Below are 20,257 nucleotides of genomic sequence, written 5' to 3' on the forward strand. Positions count from 1 at the left end.
TTTCTCTTTCATGTCTGCTTTCTGTCACATATTTCACTTCGGCTGCCCCTTCTGTCTTTCAGCTAGGGACATAGGCTGCTAACACAGAATCACAGGTAACTCAACAACAAAATGCCTGTATTATCTTTCTTTTTTTTTATCCTAGTCTGTCAAGTAATTGCAACTCTAAAAGCTTTTGCATATTTACCACAGAAACATGTCTCTCCTGGAGGATGGGACTGTCATCAGATAGAATATCTTATTTAATAAGCCTCTTCTAAGGTATAAACTAGGGCTGGGGATTTTTTCCTGGCCTCCTTCAGAGCAAAGGACAAGCAGATAAAGATCAGCTGCTGCAGTGCTGCACTAAGTTCCTGTTCCTGTGAAAATTAACCCTCTCCAAGCTCAGAGGTTCAGGTAGGCTTTGTCACTGTGAAATTAATTAAGTAGGAAAAGAGTCTGTTACCAACTCATGTTGGTTTTTGAACCCCAGTCCTCACCATGTATGAGACAGATTTCTTCTCTATTTACAAACAGTTCAACTACCCTGCTTTCTTGTAACCCATCTGATGAGCCGTGGATGCTGCCAGGACTGATTCTCATTAAATCCGGCATGAAGGAGGATCGGATTTTCTCTCTTTGCCCCTGTTTCACAGAAGTGCAATGACAAAAAAATGTGGTCTGAACATTTCTAAATTCAGCTGTTATCTAAAGGCAAATTCCCTTCACCCCCTTCTCTATTTCCCTCCACCCCTGAAGCAGCAGTAGATCTGCTTTTCTGGGTCCCTGGAATGCTGAATCAAGCTGACTGCTACCAAAGAGAGGGTCTGAGAACATCTGCAAGGGAGACTTTGTGTCTTGGGAGTCAAGACAGAGGGCGAGGATGCCCTGCCAGGGGCTATGAAAAGAGGCTGCTCTGATGAAACTGTTCAACAGGCTGAAGAGGAATATACCTGGTTCACCCATTTCACTTCAGGCACACCTGTGCTGAGGTCACAGCTCCATGCTAGCCCGTAACAAAGCACTGTGAGTGGGATCAAAAGACAACAGGTCCTCACTCCAACACCAAATCACTGACAATACTTGCCTGGAGGAGAGCTGACAAGAGCCAGCCAGAAGACTCCCATTGACTCAGAGCCTGTGTGAAAACTAGCCCTTGACAAACCACCTTCTGCAACCATACACTTTTCCTGTGGGCCAGCCTTACACTTGTTAAGTCCCTGGTTTCATATATGAGTACCGACTGGAAGACACAATTGAGACTGTTTGATTGACTGTTTAGGTTCAAGTAATTCTGAAACCAAGAACCTATATCCATTGACCTGGAATAGAAATGTGGACATCCCCTCTCCTGGAAACAGTTCCAGAGAGAACAAACTGATAGAAGTAAAGACTTTCTAAACTGTAACTGGCAAACTCTATTTTTGCAACACTTCATGATGATTTACAAACTTAAAATGGCTTTCAATGCAAGTAAACTCCTAACAAGAGGTTAGGACGTCATTTTTTCTTATCATCAATAAGCTAATCAAAGAGCCATCTCTGTTTAGAATTAAGGGATGAATCTCACTCATTTAAATGAATGCAAGAAAATTTCCATAGGTAAAATACTTCTTCTAGCAGTGTTACATGAGCCCAGTCTCTTACCTGTAGTATCTGGATTGAAGGTAAGTAGAACACACAGCCTTAGACACATGGCTAGCTGAACCAAAGTCTATGACCTTGACCCTGTATGGCTGTCGGGATGGGTCTACCAGCATGATGTTCTCTGGTTTGAGATCAGCATGAATCAGTCCCAGGCTTTTCAGCTTCATTAGGGCAGTTGCTACCTGCTGGAGAATTGGCCGAATGTACTTAAGGGGCAAGGGACTGAATTTATTTTGTTTTAAGAAATCATAGAGGTTCTGCTCCAACATTTCAAATACCAAGCATGTGTGATTCTTGTGCTGGAAGCATTCATAAGCACGGACAAAGTTGTAGTCATCCGCGCTTTCCGTGCTCAGCCGAGCCAGGATGCTCACTTCAATCTGGCCTTGCCGGGCATATGAAGGGTGGTTTTTTAGGATCTTGATAGCCACAATCTCATTAGTGCCACGTTTCCAGCATTTGACTACTTGTCCGAAGGTTCCACGGCCAAGAAACTCTAACACTTCGTACGTGTTGGTCATGGAACAGAGCACCTCATGTTGCACCAGCTGGTAATCCCCTTCACTGTTGGAGCCACTGTTTTTGGAAGTGGCCGTGGAGGTGGTGGCGGTGGCTACAGTGGCCCCACTGGCATTGTTCTGAATCATTGGCGGATGCTCCTCGATAATCTGCACGCTGCTCGTGTTCTCAATCTCCTCGCTCTTGCGCTTAAGTCCACATTTTTGGTAGGTGTCCAGAAGGCTCACAGTGCTGCGACGCATCAGGTTGTGCGGCCCGCCCAGCGTTTGCCCAGACACCGCAACCACGCCGGAGGTGCTGTTGGCAGATGTAACCACGATGTGCCCCGTGCTTGCTGGGAAGATGATGGTCTGCTCGTAAGGGATGCTGGGGTTGGGGATCTGCAGGGAGGCGTTGACGGCTGCTGCGGCGGCTGCTTGGGAGGACTGCACGTTCTTGCCCTGGTTGTAGACTTTGCTGTGTGTGCCGTACCCAGTCATATCCCAGTTCGAACTCGGCTCCACTTTCAGTTTCTTCACGCTACAGAAGGCACTTGACTGAAGGGTATGAGGAGAGAAAACTTGCACATGCGAGGCCATACCTGCAATACAACATCAGAGTGAAACCACTGAGTCAAGATGCCTTCCCCAGCTTTTTTCATTTGCCCAGTGGCAGGAAAGGGAAATGGGATACAGGCTTCAGATATATTACATGCACACACATAAAAAGCAAGTTCTTCCACAAATATGTATTTGACACAAGTAAAATATTATGCTCTAAAATAAATCCTTACCCCAGATTGAACTATACTAACAACATCCAAGATTTCTGCTGTCTTGCTCTCTGCCTTTTCATTTTTAATAACAGGAATGTGCATGTTATTTTTACCTCCTCTGCCTAAAGAGACTCCTATTCCCATTGTCTCCAGGAATATATCTAGCTCTCTGGAAGAACTCATGTCAAATACTGCAAAGTATTCTGACTACAGAAGCCAAATCTCAAATCCTCAGGCTCATCCAATCTTAAGCAGTTTGGTGGATCTGACTTAAGCCCTCCACTTGTGCCCATAAAACCAGTGTGTAGCTTCTGGCCTGCAAAGAGTGAAGATGGGACCAGGAGATGATACACTGTGGGCAAATGGAGGTGCATAGATAAAGTTGAGGAGCCAGAATAGAAGAAGATGATGTTTCAGATTGCTTGCCAACTCTGTGAGTGGGAATTGTGCACAATGCTAGTCTGTGCTCAGGGACACTGGAGATGGGAGTTACACAACATGAGCTTCACTGTGTGCTGTCAGTGCTCCCAGATTTATAAAATTTTGTTCATCTATTCTTATTCACAGTGACAATACCACCACTGGTAAGCAGATCCCCTGGAAATGAACAGCATTGTTTATGAAGCAACATACACACTAGCATGTGGCAGAATTAGCTCCTAATATAGCTTTATTTTTACAGGAAAGACAAAATCCTATTTTAATGCAAGCTTATTTGGTTTCAGAAGAGTTAATGATCTTCTAAATATTTTTAAAAAAAAACCCAGACCATCAAAAAACAACCCCACAACCTCATAACCAAAGTGAAAATAATGCATCACTCAGACAGACTTACTGAAGGATTCTGAGTAATATTCCACTGAAACAGAAAAAGTCCCTATTCAGAGAAGAGAAGATGTGGTGCACGGGGAAGGGGACAGCTAAGTCCTGACTTGCTGCCAGCTTTCCCTCCCCAGGGTAGGGATAGTACTGCTGGGGCAAACATTTTGTGAAGAACACAAATCCATGGGGACTTCTGGGGAAGGAATCAGCACCCGGCAGGAGTTAGAGCAGAAAGGCACAGCCTCCTTCACCCTTCTATCTGTCATCAGTGTTTCTTTTTAATAAACCAGAATGACTAGGGAAGAAAAAGACAATATGCTGAGCTGGCACCATTGTTGAATTATTAAGCACAAACATAACCTTGACTTGTTTTCAACTTAAAAAAGTTAAAAGCTGAATGAATGCTTCAGTAACAAAGCCACAACAAACTCTGCAGTGCACATGGATGACTTCTTCATGTGGAGGCATGACAATTTTTGACTTGGCCTGCTCATACCTCACTAGTCCATGTTCCTCTTCAGAAGATTTTCTGGAGCTCATGTGTACACAGACACACTCACACACATGCATGCATAAACTTGTATTGAAAAATGTGAATGTCACTCCACACTCACAAAGCTCAGTAGTCAAGTTAACAGATCTAAACACACCCAACTCTCTTTTTCCACTTAATTCCCAGCAGCCCAAAGGCCAGGAGGGGCTCAGGAGAGGGGTGCTGTGGTGAGGCAAAACCTACAATGAGTAACTACTCAGAAGTAACAGGCCAAGCAATCTCTCCACTTTGCTTCAGCACCCCTGCCTTCACCCCTTCCGCAGTGAGGAATTTCTGAGGACAGAGCAGATGCAAAAGAAAACCCCTTCAGGACACATGGGGAAACCTGTGATGGTGTTCACAGGGGTTCTTGGATGAGGGAAGAGATGAGAATGTTGATTCCATGTTTCAGAAGGCTTGATTTATTATTTTATGATATATATATTACATTATAACTATACTAAAAGAAATAGAAGGAAAGGTTTCATCTCAGAAGGCTAGCTAAGCTAAGAATAGAATGGAATGAATAACAAAGGTTTGTGTCTCGGACAGAGAGTCCAAGCTAACTGGGCTGTGGTCGGCCATTAATTGTAAACATCCAAGATGGGCCAATCACAGATTCACAGATCCACCTGGTGCATTCCACAGCAGCAGATAACCATTGTTTACATTTTGTCGCTGAAACCTCTCAGCTTCTCAGCAGGAAAAATCCTAAAGAAAAGGATTTTCACAAAAGATGTCTGCGACAGAAACCCTCCCCTGGGCTTGAACACAGCACACAACACCCCACTGATCCCAGTCTAGCAACAAAGCCCTGAAAATCATAGAAACCATAGCATACTTCCCTCTGCAGACATGACTCCTGTCTCTAAGTGGATTTAGGATTGTTTACTGTTGTTCCTTTTACCCCCTGCTCCCCCAACCTCCTGGCTGCAACTGGATGCTCAGACACCCTCCAGCTCCTTGCCCTGCTAGAGAAGTACCTTCTCTCCTCTCTCCTTTCCACAGAGCAATGATGCTGTCACCAATGCCATGGCATGTGGTGGATGGTGAGCTCAGAGCACCACAGCAGTGCTACTCAACTTGTCATCCTGGACACAAAGATCGTGTGTGAGTGAGCCAAAACCGTGTTTGTTTTTCCACTGATTAAGAAGAATCACGGTGTTCCTTCTCGTACAGTACTGACCTGCCTGGAGAGAGGGGGTGGTTTGATGTATGTTTTCCCCCTGGACGCAAATAATATGGCAGATGTAATTGGTAACATATTGTGGACCTAGCAGAGGTGTAATTTATAGTTTTATGGCTTTCATTCCACGGCGTGCTTGAGCAATCTCTCCTCGTAGAAAATGAAAAGGGAAAAAATGACTGACGCAGAACAAGGCGAGACGTTCTTCCCGCACTCTCCTCTAAAGATAACACCAAAAGACTGAGGCATGGCAAATTAAAGTCAAGGATGTGAAGCACAGCAGCTGCAACTTTCTCAGTGCCACTGTAAAAATCAGGATAATCGCCACCATTAAGGGACAGGCTTTCAACTGGTGCAAACTGGCAGGGCTCCACTTGATATCAGCTGATGCTAAAAACAAGGTCAGCAGTCACTCAACATTGTCAATGTCAGATGGCTGCTGCCTGTGCCCTTTGGTGAAACGAGCTGTTGTTAGGGACTGGTTTCCACATCAACAACCAGCCCCTTGCTGTCCCTGAAACACTGCTGGCAGCCTCAGCAGAGGACAGGAACAGGGGATAAACACTGACTCACCCCAAAAATGGAGGGGATGAAAGAAGCAGTGCTTCTGTGGATAAAGCGAGGAGTTTGGACTCCTCTGCTGCCAGTGCTGCCCTCCTCAGAGGTTACATCTCATCACAGAAAAGGTTTTTTCTTTTTCTTTAAAAAAAGAACTAGGAAATCTTCTTCCTTACATCCAAAATTATTTTCTCACGTTTGAGGTTTTAAGGGCATGCATTGTAAGAAAATAACTCCGTGAGTTCTTCAGCACACTCCGATACCAAGAAATTACAGGCTGATTGACAGCTTGGTGATGGGAAAAGGCGGCTTCTGCAGAAAAGTAATTTTTATTGCAAATTTTCCTGTGCAGTTAATGCGAGAAAAACACAATCCTAAATTTCCTGAGGACACAATAAAACTGTGCTGGTGGCATGTTGTTTCTTTCAAAAAGGATTTTTGCTCCATGGCAATAGCAGGAATAGTAATAAATGTGAATAAAAGTTGGATGGTTTTGTTACAGGAATCAAATTCCTCATTACAGCCTGTAATATGATTTACACATTCAGCCTTTTGATTACACAGGCTGACAACAGCTTGCCACAACATCCATGAGGGAACACGCCAGCAGTAATGGGGTGATCCATGCCAGCCAAGCCCAGTGGCACCAATGCCTTAGAGACAGTGGGAATGTCCCCGGGGAGCATTCCTGCTCCTGGGGTCCTGGAAAGACAGAGGGGCCATAAGCTGCTGAGGGATGGAAAATGGGATGTTTCACTCAGGAAAAGTTCTCTTAACCCCCCATTCACAGGTCTGACAAGAAACCTCCTGTGCAAGGCTGGGCCTCTCATATCACTTCCCTTCTCTGCAGGAAGATCCCAGCAGTCAACTTGCTGCATTTTGCATGGAATGCCCAAGGCTGGCACCTGGCTCCTGATCTTTCTGCACTCTGCCAGGAGTGGAGGGAGTGAGGATATTTGGCATGAGCAGCTTCACCCACTGAGCATTCCTGCCCACCTGAAGCCCAGCTCAGCAGCCCCACCTACACCACCAAAAGCTTTGGCTGGACTAAGCCAAGTGGCAATTCCAACTGAGCTGGTCCCTGCCCTGGCATGGGTGTAAGGCAGGCCTCTATTAGCCAGCCAGGATGAAGCCAGGATGCCACAACAGCTAAATGCATGTCCTGAAGAGTGTAAGTCTAAGTTTTATATCACCCCTGAGCACAGCGAATCTCTGGGCTGGGAGCAGAATCAGGGTTGGGCACCATGCATTAAATAAAATTGATAGTTCCTTTCTTTAATAATGAGTTTAGTGTAGTCATTTAAAGCTCTCACAAAACTGATAGTAACTGGACTTAATGGGGCCTTCCCTGTCCTTGATATGACTCACATAACTCCTCATAGCATCTACATGAGCTGAAGTAGGTAGGGTGCAGCCAGGGGACAGTGTTAAAACAGCTGGAATGACTTTTATTTAAAGACTTGAGGTTTTTTGTTCCTGAGAACTCCTCCCACGTCAGCTTTCACTTAATAATAATTTAGCAGGTGCTATTTACAATTCAGATGTCCCTCTTCTGCATGCACACACAAATCACGCAGCCGCCCCACTTGTACTTCTAACAGGTTTCAGGAAAGCAAATGAGGTAAAGTTCCCTATCCACCCACGTCACCCCAAAGGGCAAAAAATACACTTTGGGGACTAAAGAAGGAACAGTTTGAAAGTCTCTGATGTTTTCTTCTGGTTTACTACCAGCACTTACTGCTGATTTTTAAGTGTGGCCTTTGAGGCGGCAAGAGACCAAGCTGGTGCCCTGTATTGAGAAGGAAGTCAGACCTTCTGCAGTACCTGCAGAGCTGCCAGTGCTCTGTAACCAGAGGCTGCTTCCTGGCTGCTGCCAGAACGACAGTGCCTGCTTGAAAAATACTGTAGAGAGCACATGGTGTGTGTTCAGCATATAAATGATGCTCGCAAGACAATACTGAAATAAGTATCTTCCACTCCTCCCCAGAGAGGCACAAGCCTGCAAACCCATACACACGCCCAGGCTGAGAAGGCAGTGAAAAGGGGATCTGCCAGGTATGGCTAATGCATTGCACCTTCAAAACAGCCATGTCTCAAGCACAGCACCCTCCTTCACAATGGCCTCTGTGCGGCTCCTTTTGAGGCATTGTCCCCAACACCACTGCACTCTCAGAACCTCCTGAAAATTTATGTCCCTGGAGGCTATACAAATTCTTTCCCTTGTGCTGCCAAATGTTTGGAGACAACGTCAAAGCAGAGCTCAGACCTCAACAGCCTCAGCTCCTTCCTGTTCCTGGTGAGCCTAAGATGTCAAAGGGGGCCTTCAATCCAGGTGAAAATTTCCCTGCCTTCCTGTTCTGCTTTTCCTGTCCTGCTAGTAAAACTGTCTCAGCCTAATTAGTAGTTTTCTAAATGTAGTGCACAGCAGTTCTCAAAGATGTAAGATGTGACAGAGCACATCCCCTGCACTGCTCCAGACCTGGATTCACACGGCTCCAACCTGCCATGTTTGATCCATGTCTTATGGCCAAATGAAAAAGCAAGACTTCCCAATGCACAGAGTAGCCATAAACAAAGCCAAATGGACAAAGCCAAGCATCCATCTCCTTCCCTCTCATCCCCACCCAAAAAGTACATCCCTCCAGTGCCATGGCCAGGACACCCTCATCATCATCACCTTCAAATCCCTTATCTCCCTGACAACCCAACTGCCCTCCTACATGTCCCTCTCCTGCATTTATAGCATCAACAAGCCTGCTTCCTGTTTCATTCTGCACATCATGACTTTCCTTTATAGGTATGATGAAAATTATCAACCAGGACTTACTAAGTACTCCTGAGCATGGAGGTGGTGTAGGCAGTTACTCCCTGTTGTGGCCTGATCAGGTTATTTTGGCATGTGGCTCAGGATACAGCTATTTTTTCCTCACAAATAATCTTTATTCCCTTCCTCACTCTCCCTTTAACTCCTTAAATCCAGGGCAAATTGTCTGCTGGCTACTGAAAGCTTCTTAGCTGTAATTTAGAAACATTACAATTCTTACTGATCCTTTTGGGGTGGGCTCAGGGGCAGATGAGCCTGAATAACAAGCTGTGGGCTCCTCTGACATATCCCTGGTTTTAGGCACATGAAGCAAAATCTCAGGGACAAATACATACATTTACATTTGAATACTTTATTACACCTCAGTGCAAGATTCTTTCAGGGTCACCTCCATCTCCCACTGGAATAAACTGCAGTAATGACAAGAGATATTACAGATTTCCTCAGTTAATCACATGACTAGTTTATGTTTCACATTATAGTTAATTAACTATGCAACACCTGAGAACACAGGTTAAAATATACCTCACCAGAGAGCCCCATCACTTCCCTGTAGATGCTGCAGTAAGTGGACCTGACATCAATTTCTAGGTCTTGGTGTGAGAAGGTCCAGCAGTCCAGTCTGTGCTCCCCTGAGCTGAAAGATAACCCCTAGATACCTTCTTATGGGAAAACTGGGCACAGTTGGAATAGTGCAAAACTTCTCTTCAGGATACCTCAGTGTTACTGTGTGGAAAGCAAATGAAGGCAGCAAGGGAATACAATTTAATAGTCTACAAAACAGAGTCAGACCCTAGTAGGCAAACACCCCTCACCATGTCTGTCAAAGCTGACAGAAAGACTGTCACCTCTACAGAAATCATGAAATGAGACTGCAAACGCCCTACCAAGACATCAAAGTGCTCTCCAGACATAAAGTGAGAAACCTGGGAGTCTGCAGTGCCCATGTCAGGTCTCTGGGGCTTGAGAAGGCCGATCATAGCCCTGCCAGAGGTACCTCGCTGAGCAACAGTCCTCCAAGCCAGGGGGGACTTCTGGTGTCCCAAGAACATAATGAGGTGGTGAACAATAAAGATGGAGGCAGGGGACAGCACCTGAAAGCCTCCAAGGTCTGCATGAGCATGTGAAGGAACTTCTGCACAATGTAAGCATAAAGACGTTTTTGGAAAGCAGGTGTCAGTAAAGTCAGGAAGAAGTTTTACAACCAAATGATCAGTACTCCCAAGAGCCTCTGAGGAGAAGAAAGTCTCCTTGGGAGTCAGAGATGGGATGAGAAAGAAAGAAAAAGATGAGATCAGACAGGTGGGATTGACAGAAGCCCTGCTTTGAAGCTTTATCTTTGGAGGACACTGAAGGATGTCTAACAAATGCTTTGCTGAAGAAATCCCTCGTTCAGATTTCTTGGAGAGAGGCCCAGCAGAGCTGAGGCAAGTGTGGAATGCTTGGCTGGGGCTGTGCTGCAGGCTGCTGGGGAACCCACGAGCAGCACCACATCTGTTTAAAGAGCTGAAGACTGCGGCAACACCCACAGCACCGCTGAAAATGAGGCATGACATGATGAGGCTCCTATAATGCCATGCTTGAATGAGCTCCTGAAGCACTGGGTACAGCCAGAGGAGATGGGGAAAACAAGCTACCAAGGAACATTTCCTCATCCTGAAATCAAAATGGAGCCAGAAGAGTCCAAAAGCAGCTACTCACATCAATGGGCCAGGTAGGACTGTTTGGCAGCATCATATGTGTTTGGGGCACCTTCCTCCTTCCCATCTGTCCTCCACCATCACAAAGTGGAACAAACAGTCACCACAGCATTTCTATAGCACCCAAAGCTCCCTCTGTAGAACTACACAAGACAATCTCTGCAGTAAACGTGAAACTGGCCATAGTTTGCCTTGTAGTCCAGCCTAATGTCTGATCCCTACATTTAACCTCCAAACAGGTCTGTAAGGCAGGAAGCTCTAGATTCCAACAAGCTCCATCTCTGATTGCTACCTGCTAACAGAGTTACATCCTGAAAGCAGAACTGAAAGAGGGATGACCTTGGCATGGCTCTGCTTTCGAGGCAGCATGGCTCAAGTCTCTGCTGCTCATTTTCCAAAGAGGGGTTGACCACAGTACTCCACCCTACAGGGGAAAGAGAGGACTTTCTCAACCTTCCCGACCCCAGACTTCACTGGCCATCCCACTTGGCCCTCCATTATCTCAGTTTCTGGGAAAGGGGACCAAGGCCTCTCAAAACAGAACCAAAATAAATCAGTTTTCTTTTGCTGCTGTGGTTGTGCCCCCCCTCACCCACACAGCACTGGCACATTTGTGGCTTCCCACAACTGCCTAGTGGAAAGGATATTTTGGCTTTTTCCACGATGGCTGTCTCCCCACCTGGATGACTTTCCACCTGTAAATATTAACTTTGTAATGTCAATGACTCCAACTGGCCTGCAAGTGTGGTGAAACCACAGGGAATGCCTGGCACCTCGCATACCTCACTTGTTAGAAACAACACTACTTGTGAAGGCAAGACATGGGCAAGGCTCACTGGAGTCTCTGGCTGAGCCTCTTACTCCCACAGGATTTCTTCCTAACTGTTTTATTTGCAAAGAGGCCACTGCATGACATTCAGCCCCTGCTTTGTTTATGAATTCTGAAACTCAGCTCTAGCTGGGCTGAAAACATCAGTTTGCCTATCCACAAGGTCTCTTCCTTCATTTGATTTCCATCAGGATACAGATCTTTGGGAGGGAAACAAGCCCCTGGTGAGGTCTGGATGGAATACACAGGATCTGGCCTGAAAAGAAAGATGAATATGCAAGGAGAAAGGTGGGGAAGCTGGGCACAGGGCTCTGCCAAAACAGAAAATTGAGACAGACTGATTTGACCTCCTGACAGCCACACACCACCTTCAAGTAAGAATGACCAAACACAGGACCTACAGAACTCTCAAACATTGAGGGTGTGGGGTGTTTTAGGAAATGAAGAGAAAGGATAGTGCAGGTTGATCACTTGACCTCCAGTTTAAGGAGTTGCAACAATTTTGTAAATAACCTGCCTTCCCATCATCACACCTGACCTGCACAGACAAAAGCCTTCAGTTCCTCAAGAAAACACCTTGAGCATTTTTCACCATCTTCCAGGCTTTTGGGCCAAGAAAACACCCCCAAAGTTACGGCCAAACCAGTCAGTAATCTTTTCTTGCTGTCACCTGTGGCTTTTGGTTTGCATTCCAAAGTAGGACTATAAACCCAGAAATGCATGATGTGAAACGGGCTGTGAGCTGGAACCAGAACAGGCGCGGTAGGACTGAGCCAGCTGGCCCAAAGCAGAAATCACCATGGAGACACAAGGTGCAGGATTGGGATGTGGACTCATTTCTCCCCAAAACAACTGCCTCTCTTGGTCCATTCACCTTTGAGACTGGAGAGTGGCTCTCGTGTGAGACACAGCGATAGGGAGCTGCTGCAGCCTCCATGAGAACTCAGTGTGTTGAAAGGTTTATCTGTGGGAAGCAATGATTCAATTTGCTGTATTTGGGGTTGTACTGACCTCTGTCATACAAAGCACATGGTCACACTCAGGCACACATAGACATGTAAACACTTGAGATGACCCACAAAGGCAGTGAATCTCATAATCCCCAAAAGTAATGAGTGATGCTACCCCAAACAATCCCATAGAAGTGCCTCTGGACACCTGCCTGCCCCAGTGCTGGCTGGCTTGCTGGGGCTGGTGCACGCCTGGTCTCCGCTGTCTTCACATCAACTTCATTTTTAAGCAAGGTCTAATAGAACAGAGGCCAGATCAGTGTACAGAGAAAAGGCCTGTTTGGCCAAGGAAATACAGCCTAGGTGATGTACAAAGCTCTTGCTTACAAGAAAAACCCCTTGATTTTGGGGGATAACCTACATGAAGGATTTCAGAGCCCTGAAGAGTAAACACCCAGAAGCTCAGGAAAGGCTATCTACTTGAGAAAGGAGGATATAAGGCCCTTGTGTGTGATGAAGAAACTCAGGGACAGCACTAACAGCCTACTCCCCCTCAAAGCTCTAGAAGAAAAGAAATCAGTCCAAGGGAAGTCATTAAGAGAAACAAAACAATAAAAATCTCCACCTGTATCAGCAGAACTCCCTGGCTACCATCAGTCTCTCCCCCAGGTTTCTCCTTTGTGCAGGATATGATTATTTATTGACATATTTATTTACTCAGCTCTGCAGTGCTCAACACCATGACTGCTGGGCTTCTTGCACTGTCAAAATTAGAGCATGACAGAAGAGAAGCTAAACATGGAGATCCACAATGACACAGGCCAAATGCCTGCTGCAATGGGGACCCCACAGCCAGCCTGGACAACAAACACTCCCTTGGTGTAACCTTGCTCCAGATCACTCAGTGCTTTCAAGGCCCTGCACAGCTCCCTGCAGAGACCCAGGCACCAGAGCACACCTCAGGCCCTGTTCAAGTGCTGACCATGAGCACCTGCTGTGCAGCACTCCTGCTGAAACCAAACCTGCAGAACCAAAAATCCACAGCAGAAAGGAGAGATGGCTGCAGATGACAAACCAGCTAAAGGGGCTGTCAAGCCTTCTCCTCATTCCTGATGCTACATTTAAGAACTGACGTGTCACTTTGCGCCTCCAGCAGCACACAGCCACTTGCCCAACCTCTTCAGAAGCATCTTTTTGGCACTGCTACAACTGTTTTGCAGCCATGTGCTTTCAACTCAGAACATTCAATTCTTTCCTTTTCCTACGCAATGAAATGAAAGGATTCAGCTCAGATGCAGCGGGACAATGAGTTCAGAATCACCAATGTGTCGGTGATGTTGCAGCCAAGCTGTCCACAGTCACACCTGTGGGTTTTAACTAATGATGGAAGGGAAGTCTGGCCAAACTGAGTCATGGGGGAAAGAAGAGTTTCTGGGAAAATAAGCTCTGTATGATTTTCTCACAAGGAGCAAATATACCACTGTTTCCACAGGTTGCAGAAAAAAAAATCAAAACAGATTGGTAAAAACTTGTGGTGAAATCACAAGAACTGTCAGGAGGTCCAGGAGAACACTGGGCATCTTAGCTTTGCCATAGTCATAGGAATGACTAGGGGGTAAAATGACCTGGGGTGGGCCTATGGGTTTTGCTAGAAAAACCATGACACTCCCAGCAAATGAGAGGGGGAAACTGCCATTAAAAAAAACCACCAAACCAAAAGAAAACAGCCAGAGGAACTAAAAAGTCCTGTGAACTTTCATTAGACCATATGAACTCAAAACTCACTAAAAACTTTCCAAATCCATATGGATGAGAAGTAAGGGGAGACTGAAAACTAGATGCAACAGAAGCACAATAACTGTGCAAAGAGTTTCAGTGGGAAGCAGCAAATTTACACCCAGTTTAAATGCCCAATTAATTCGATGTTTGCAGTACTCCTTTGTGGACACAGTCCTTGGTTTTGGTAATTTTTCATATCTGAAAATAGCCGCATTTCCCTCTTTGGTTCTTCCTGGGCTCATGGGGGACTGAAATGAGTCACCAGAGGATCAGCTGAGTCATCCAGCCAAATCTTGGAAAGCAATACAAAATGTGTGGTCATCACATCCTCAACTGAGACGTGGATGACGGCAGCACCCCTAGCAACCCACCATGCATTGGGCAGAAAGGGCTGGAGACCAGTGACATCATGAGCTGTCACTGTCAGCCAAGCAGAAGAATGTCTTAAATGAAACTAGGACAATGCAAACAAGAGCTGAGAAACATGGCCAGAGCGCAGCCCAGAGGAAAAAGGACCTGGGAGTGCTGCTTGGCTGGCAGCTGAACATGAGCCAGCAGTGGCTCCAGGTGGCCAAGAAGGCCAGGGGCAACCAGATCAGACACTGTGTGGCCAGCAGGACCAGGGCAGTTACTGTCCCTCGGTGCTTGGCACTGGTGGGGGTGCACCTCAAATCCTGTGTTCAGTTCTGGGACCCTCACTAGAAGAAAGACCGTGAGGTGCAACATGTCCAGAGAAGGGCAATGGAGCTGGTGAAGGGTCTGGAGAGTGAGTCCTGTGAAGACCAGCTGAGGGAGCTGGGGTTGTTTAGTCTGGAGGAGGTTCAGGGTTAACCTCATTACTCACTACAACTACCTGAAAGGAAATTGTAGCCCATTAGGAGGGGATCAGTCTCTTCTCCCAGTCAACCAGCAACAGGGCAAGAGAAAATGGACTCAAGTTGTGCCAGGGCAGGTTCAGGCTGGGCATCAGGAAGAATGTTTTCCCTGAAAGGGTGGATAAACATTAGAATGGGCTGCCCAGGCAAGTGGTGGAGTCACAATCCCTGGAGCATTCAGGAAACTACTGGAATGGCACTCAGTGCTATGGTTTAGTTGGCACGGTGCTATCCAGTCACAGGCTGGATTCAAGGATCTTAGAAGTCTTCTCCAGCTTTAATGATTCTACGGCTGCTGGTCCTGCACCTGACACAAAGCCCTTCTCCATCCAGTTTCCCCATTCCAGAGGCATTAGGAAAAAGGGATGGCCATCTCCATCTTCCAGATCACGAGATATTCCTAGCCCATTTTCCAACTTCTATGAACCAAAGTTCCAATTCGTCCAATTCCTCTAGCGTATCATCAAATCTTAACAAGACCTATTTCGATATGCAATCTCCCTGACAACCAAATAACTGTGACCTTTTAAGAACACAGGTCCATGTTTCATTTTTATGTCTAGTATCTGCAGAACAAAAAGGAGTGGGGCAGTTGCTTTTGGGCAGAGAAAATTTATTTACCAAGCAGGTTTTTTATGGTGATTACAAAAGTTTAACAATCAAATTCAGGACAGTTGTTCTCTTTGTGCTGTCGTGGAAAAACAGCCCCAGTTTTCAGGGGCTGGGAACGCTGTTCCTGCACAGCTTGCTGTCACCCTGCAGAGCTCATGCCACAATCCACAGCAGAGCCAAGCATGGAGGACCCTGAAGCACCAGGGGGTTACAGGAATAGCACATGCGGCACATCAGTAGTAAAGGTCCCTCTGTGGCTCACCCAGAAAATCCACTGGCTGGAGGCTCCCATGACACTCCTTTCACCTGGCCAAGCACCAGCAAATGGTGCTCAGGGACTAAATGTGAAATGACACCAAACAGGTTTTCATGAAACTGCTCAAAATTTCCCAACTAATGATGTCACTCCTGTTTTGTCTTGATTCTTCTCGCCAGCTCATCCCTGGGTTTCAGCAAGGCCATGATGTATTCACTTTGCTGTGCCTCTTCTCCCAGCCTTCTGCACCTTCACTCCTATTTCCTTTGCCAAAATTATAAAAACCACTTTTTAAAAAAAGGAAAAATAAGAGCTGAAAGGTTCAGGTGGGCATCAGTGGATGATGAACTCCACAAGACAGAGTAACACTTGACAAAAGCAGGTATAAAAACTGGTGTAAAAAACAGGTTTAAGCGAAACTCAAGTAAAAAGATACAGAAGCTATTAAAGTACCTAAAATCCATGGGGGTTTGATCCCAGTTGTAAGAACCTGGTATTATTTAGTCTTTTAAAGGCTCACTAGTAGAGACTCCAAGCTGTGGAAATGCTAACTTATTCCATGCTCTGCAGAGACAGAAAATAAATGTGAAACTGGATCCTGACAGCACCACTAGATCCCAAAATTGACCCTCCTGCTTTCTGCTCTGCCTGCTTCAAAGAACATGCTATTCCTGGCAGAGTTTTAAAACATAAAGCCCAGGCAAATGTTCTCATGTCCTCTCCGCTTCCCAAAGCTAAGGCGAGCAGCTCGCTGGAGCTGCCCTCCCACACACATCACCCTCTGGGTCCTGGCACTTGCCAAGAGCTCTGCACTGGCCCCACGGGCTGGCCTGGCACCAAGCACGAGCAGAGCAGCAGCCGCGGCACGCGGCTCAGCACGCTCGAGCTACAATAAACCTGTCAGACTGCGCGAGACATGAATCATATGGACTGCCACAACAGCAACCCAGCGTGTGCTAAAGCAAACAAGCAAACAAACAAACAAACAAACAATCCTAAGACATCTCAAAACACAGATGTAGGTAAAAGGCACTCTCCTGAGGCTGCCAGTGTAGTTATACTACAAGGCAATCCTGGAAAAATATACTCTCTCCTGACTTGTGACAACTCAGAAATGCTTCAGCAGAGCTGTAGTAGGGGGCCATGGGAAAGCAGGACCAACAGGACTCACTGGGAAACTGGACCATGACCAAGCAAATGCCTGGGTTTTCCAGGATGCTGGAAGTGAGAGAAAACACCTTTAGCAAAGGCACATCAGTCACCGAGGGATGTGCCTGCAGAGGTTGCTCAGGGTCTTTTGGAAAGCACATCTCCAAGTGCACTTAGTCAGCTGGAGGTGCTGCTTCTCTCACACTGCCCAGGAAGTTATGCAGCAGAAACAAGAGCATCTTTTCCTGCTTAAGGTTTTCCTGTAGTCCTTGATACAGCCATGAGACTGAAGCATAGAAATAATGCTACAAGTGCATCTGAGGGACTTGCATGCTGCCTGTGCCCTTCAGGGCAGCCTTGGGAGTGGATGACTGCTCCATCCATGCTTGTGGGCCAACAGGGCATACCATTTCATACCATGAACCTGTGGCTACACTTTGGATGTACATGTATTTTTCACTTGTATCATTGCAATACAGTCAATGGGTACAGTGACCGTTTCTCCATCTTGTTTTCCTCCCTGCTATTTAATGATTGTGGTGTCACCTCTTAAGCCACAATCCTCCAAAGACTTGCAGACACCCCTCACCTTCCAACCAGCAACTGCAAGGCTGTGAACCATGAGATGAATTAGCCAGACAAAAGCACAGGGAAAAGGTTTATGGCCAGTCTGTTTGCTTTTCCTGGCAGATTCAGTCCAGAGACTTCAGCTTTTCCAGGTGACAAGTGTCTTCCAAGACAGTGTCTGCATCACAAAATATTCTGTAAGATCTTTATTTAACTGCTCCCCTAGGAATGCTGGCTAGACCCTCACACTACTGCCACATGTGCCTGTGTCTGAGCACATGAATTGCCTGAACTGACTTCATCAGGACGACTCATGCACTGAAAGCCCACTACATGTGTAAACGTTAGCAGGAACAGTGCATTAATCATCTGCCCTTGGGTTCTGAAAGGGAATTTTTGTAAGAAAAAAGCAAAAAAAACCTCTATAAAACTTGTGGATACAATTCAGGTATCCAAGTGATGCATTAATCTAAATTAAACCTCCACTCTCCCTTTTAGAAAAGCAAGTTCTTCTCTACGAATGTATAATCTGTAGTTAACTGATGTGAACTGATTTCAAAAGAAATCCTGTGGAAGGTGAAGTTTCCAGTATCCGTGCCCACCCCACAAGCAGCACACTCAGAAAATCTACATTTGGTTTTCTTGCAGATTTTTCCTTCCCTTCCTTCTCCATGACTAGCAATATGGATAGAAAAATATTCTCTCTGCTCTTGACAGAGTGGCTGCTGCTGCTGCTGCTGCTGCTGCTGCACATTCTCCACCTGGAGTGAAAATTCTCCGTTGTCACGGCAGCCAACAGTGATGTCACAGACTGAGTATTGTGACTTCAGCTGGAAAAGGAGCAGCAGAGCAGATGAACTCTGAAAACAAAGATATTGTTTTGGTGTAAACAGCCTTCCCTGAAAAGAGGGGGGAAAAAAGAAGGAAGTATATATAAACATCTGACAATTACGGTTTTCTCAAAGAAGTATAAATATATGAAAAATAGGCAAGTATCTCGAAGGTCCAACTAAGTACTGAAAGAATTGTCATTTTGTTTCTGTTCTGTTAAGAAATGGGACCCTTTCAGGTTTTGAAATACACGTTTTCTATTCTTTTCTTTTTTTTACTTTTGTTTTTAAAATCTTCTTGTCAGGTCATTGTCCCAGATTCAGCAATCAGCATTGCTGTGTAGAGGAATGTCTCAGAAAATAATGCACATGTTTCCAAATGCTTCATTAATACACAGGCAACTTGCAAATACTGCTGTCTGTCTTGACAAACCTTTCTGAAAATTCACGTGCAGAAGAAGGGGAAATACTGGTAGGACTTCAGTTACCAGCTTCTCAGGGGACAACACAAATAATAAGCAGTTCCCTCCCCAAAGTACCCTAATGATATCCTAGCTTTACAAAAAATTATGCTTGAATATTTTTTCTGAAATATAAACTTGCCACGCACAGTCAAAATTAAAAAGAAATATGGGGCATTTTAAAGAGAAATTCCATGGGGAAAAGCAACAGTGAAATAGCCAAACATCAATTATGAAAACCACATCAAGAAGAGGCTCTTATGCACGGGCTGAAGGGTTTAGGGATTTCAAGAAAATGTGCATCCTAGTTTGACTCATAATGTAGGCAGAGAATGAGCAAGTTTCCTCAACTTAAAAACAGCTCAGTGAGTATGTAACCCTTTAAAGTCCTAGCATCTATACAACTCTCTTGTATCTCACAGCTCCCAGCTGATGGCAATCTTTGCTCTCCATGCCCAACTCCTCCACAGGACTGGAGATGGATTACTTCCATCCTCAATTAGTGCAGAAGGAACAGCTGATACTCCTGTGACATGGGCAAACTTCTGAGGTGTGCACCACAGCCACCCCAGAGCTTGCTCATTGGTGCCATTATCACTATCCCAACTGCAAACCTTCAATCAGAGCCTTCTCCTCCCCTGCTGCTGCCACATACAGCTCAACAGGCTGTGGGCAGCACTGCTTCCCCCTACCTGAGGGGAGAGCACAAATGTAAGGAAAGCAAAATGTAACAAAGTGAACAAAGACAAAGAGATTTGGGGTTGATTCTGCCTGTAAGTCAAGTCTGGATCATTTTCCCAAGCTTAAAGATTATGGCCTCATGAGTGTACCATTTGGGACTTCCACAGGGCAGGATCTGGGAGAGGGAGTACCCAGGGTAAAATCAGGAAACACCTTCCCACAAGACCCAAAGAAAAAGCAATGGCATGAACTTGTTCTGCCTCAAAATAACTTGCAAGTCTGTTGGTTTGTGGCATTGCTGTTCAATGGTACAGAGCATTATTAGAGAAAAACAGCATAAACCAGACAGTTGTCATATGGGAGAAAAAGGTATCTCAGTTCATTTCTGTTTTTCCTCCAACCCTGAACTTCTACCTCAAGGGTCACACTTGCTCCTACAGGGAATGTCTGGATAGAAGGCTTCACCAATTTTCCTCTCTGATGACAAATGGCACCAAACACTTTCCTGTCTCTTCTCCCAGAAGCAACAGCTGCTTATTGTTCCTCATTCCCACTCTGCATGACCAAACAACTACACAGAAAACAGAGATGGGTGAAAGCAAGACTATTTAAAGCTGCAAACCAAGAACACAAGGCTTAGAAAAGCTCAGCTTTATGGCTGCCTGTGCAACCTTCGACCCTCTTTCCTGCCCGTGCACCATGGCAGAGCTGTTAATCACATAATCACAGGCTATTTTTCCAAGGACC

General features: G+C 45.7%; 1 protein-coding gene across 3 annotated transcripts in view; it reads right to left on the reverse strand.

The window, feature by feature from the left end:
* The window catches only part of HIPK2 (homeodomain interacting protein kinase 2), a 128,271-nt gene that overhangs the window by 83,537 nt on the left and 24,477 nt on the right, over nt 1-20,257 (reverse strand). For all 3 annotated transcript variants that reach the window (XM_036401008.2, XM_036401006.2, XM_036401007.2), the window contains exon 2: nt 1,627-2,725. In XM_036401008.2, the coding sequence (XP_036256901.1) occupies nt 1,627-2,725 (1,099 nt within the window). The remainder of the gene's footprint in view (nt 1-1,626; nt 2,726-20,257) is intronic.

The sequence above is a fragment of the Molothrus ater genome, chromosome 5 (assembly GCF_012460135.2).
Source record: "Molothrus ater isolate BHLD 08-10-18 breed brown headed cowbird chromosome 5, BPBGC_Mater_1.1, whole genome shotgun sequence".
Taxonomy (NCBI): domain Eukaryota; kingdom Metazoa; phylum Chordata; class Aves; order Passeriformes; family Icteridae; genus Molothrus; species Molothrus ater.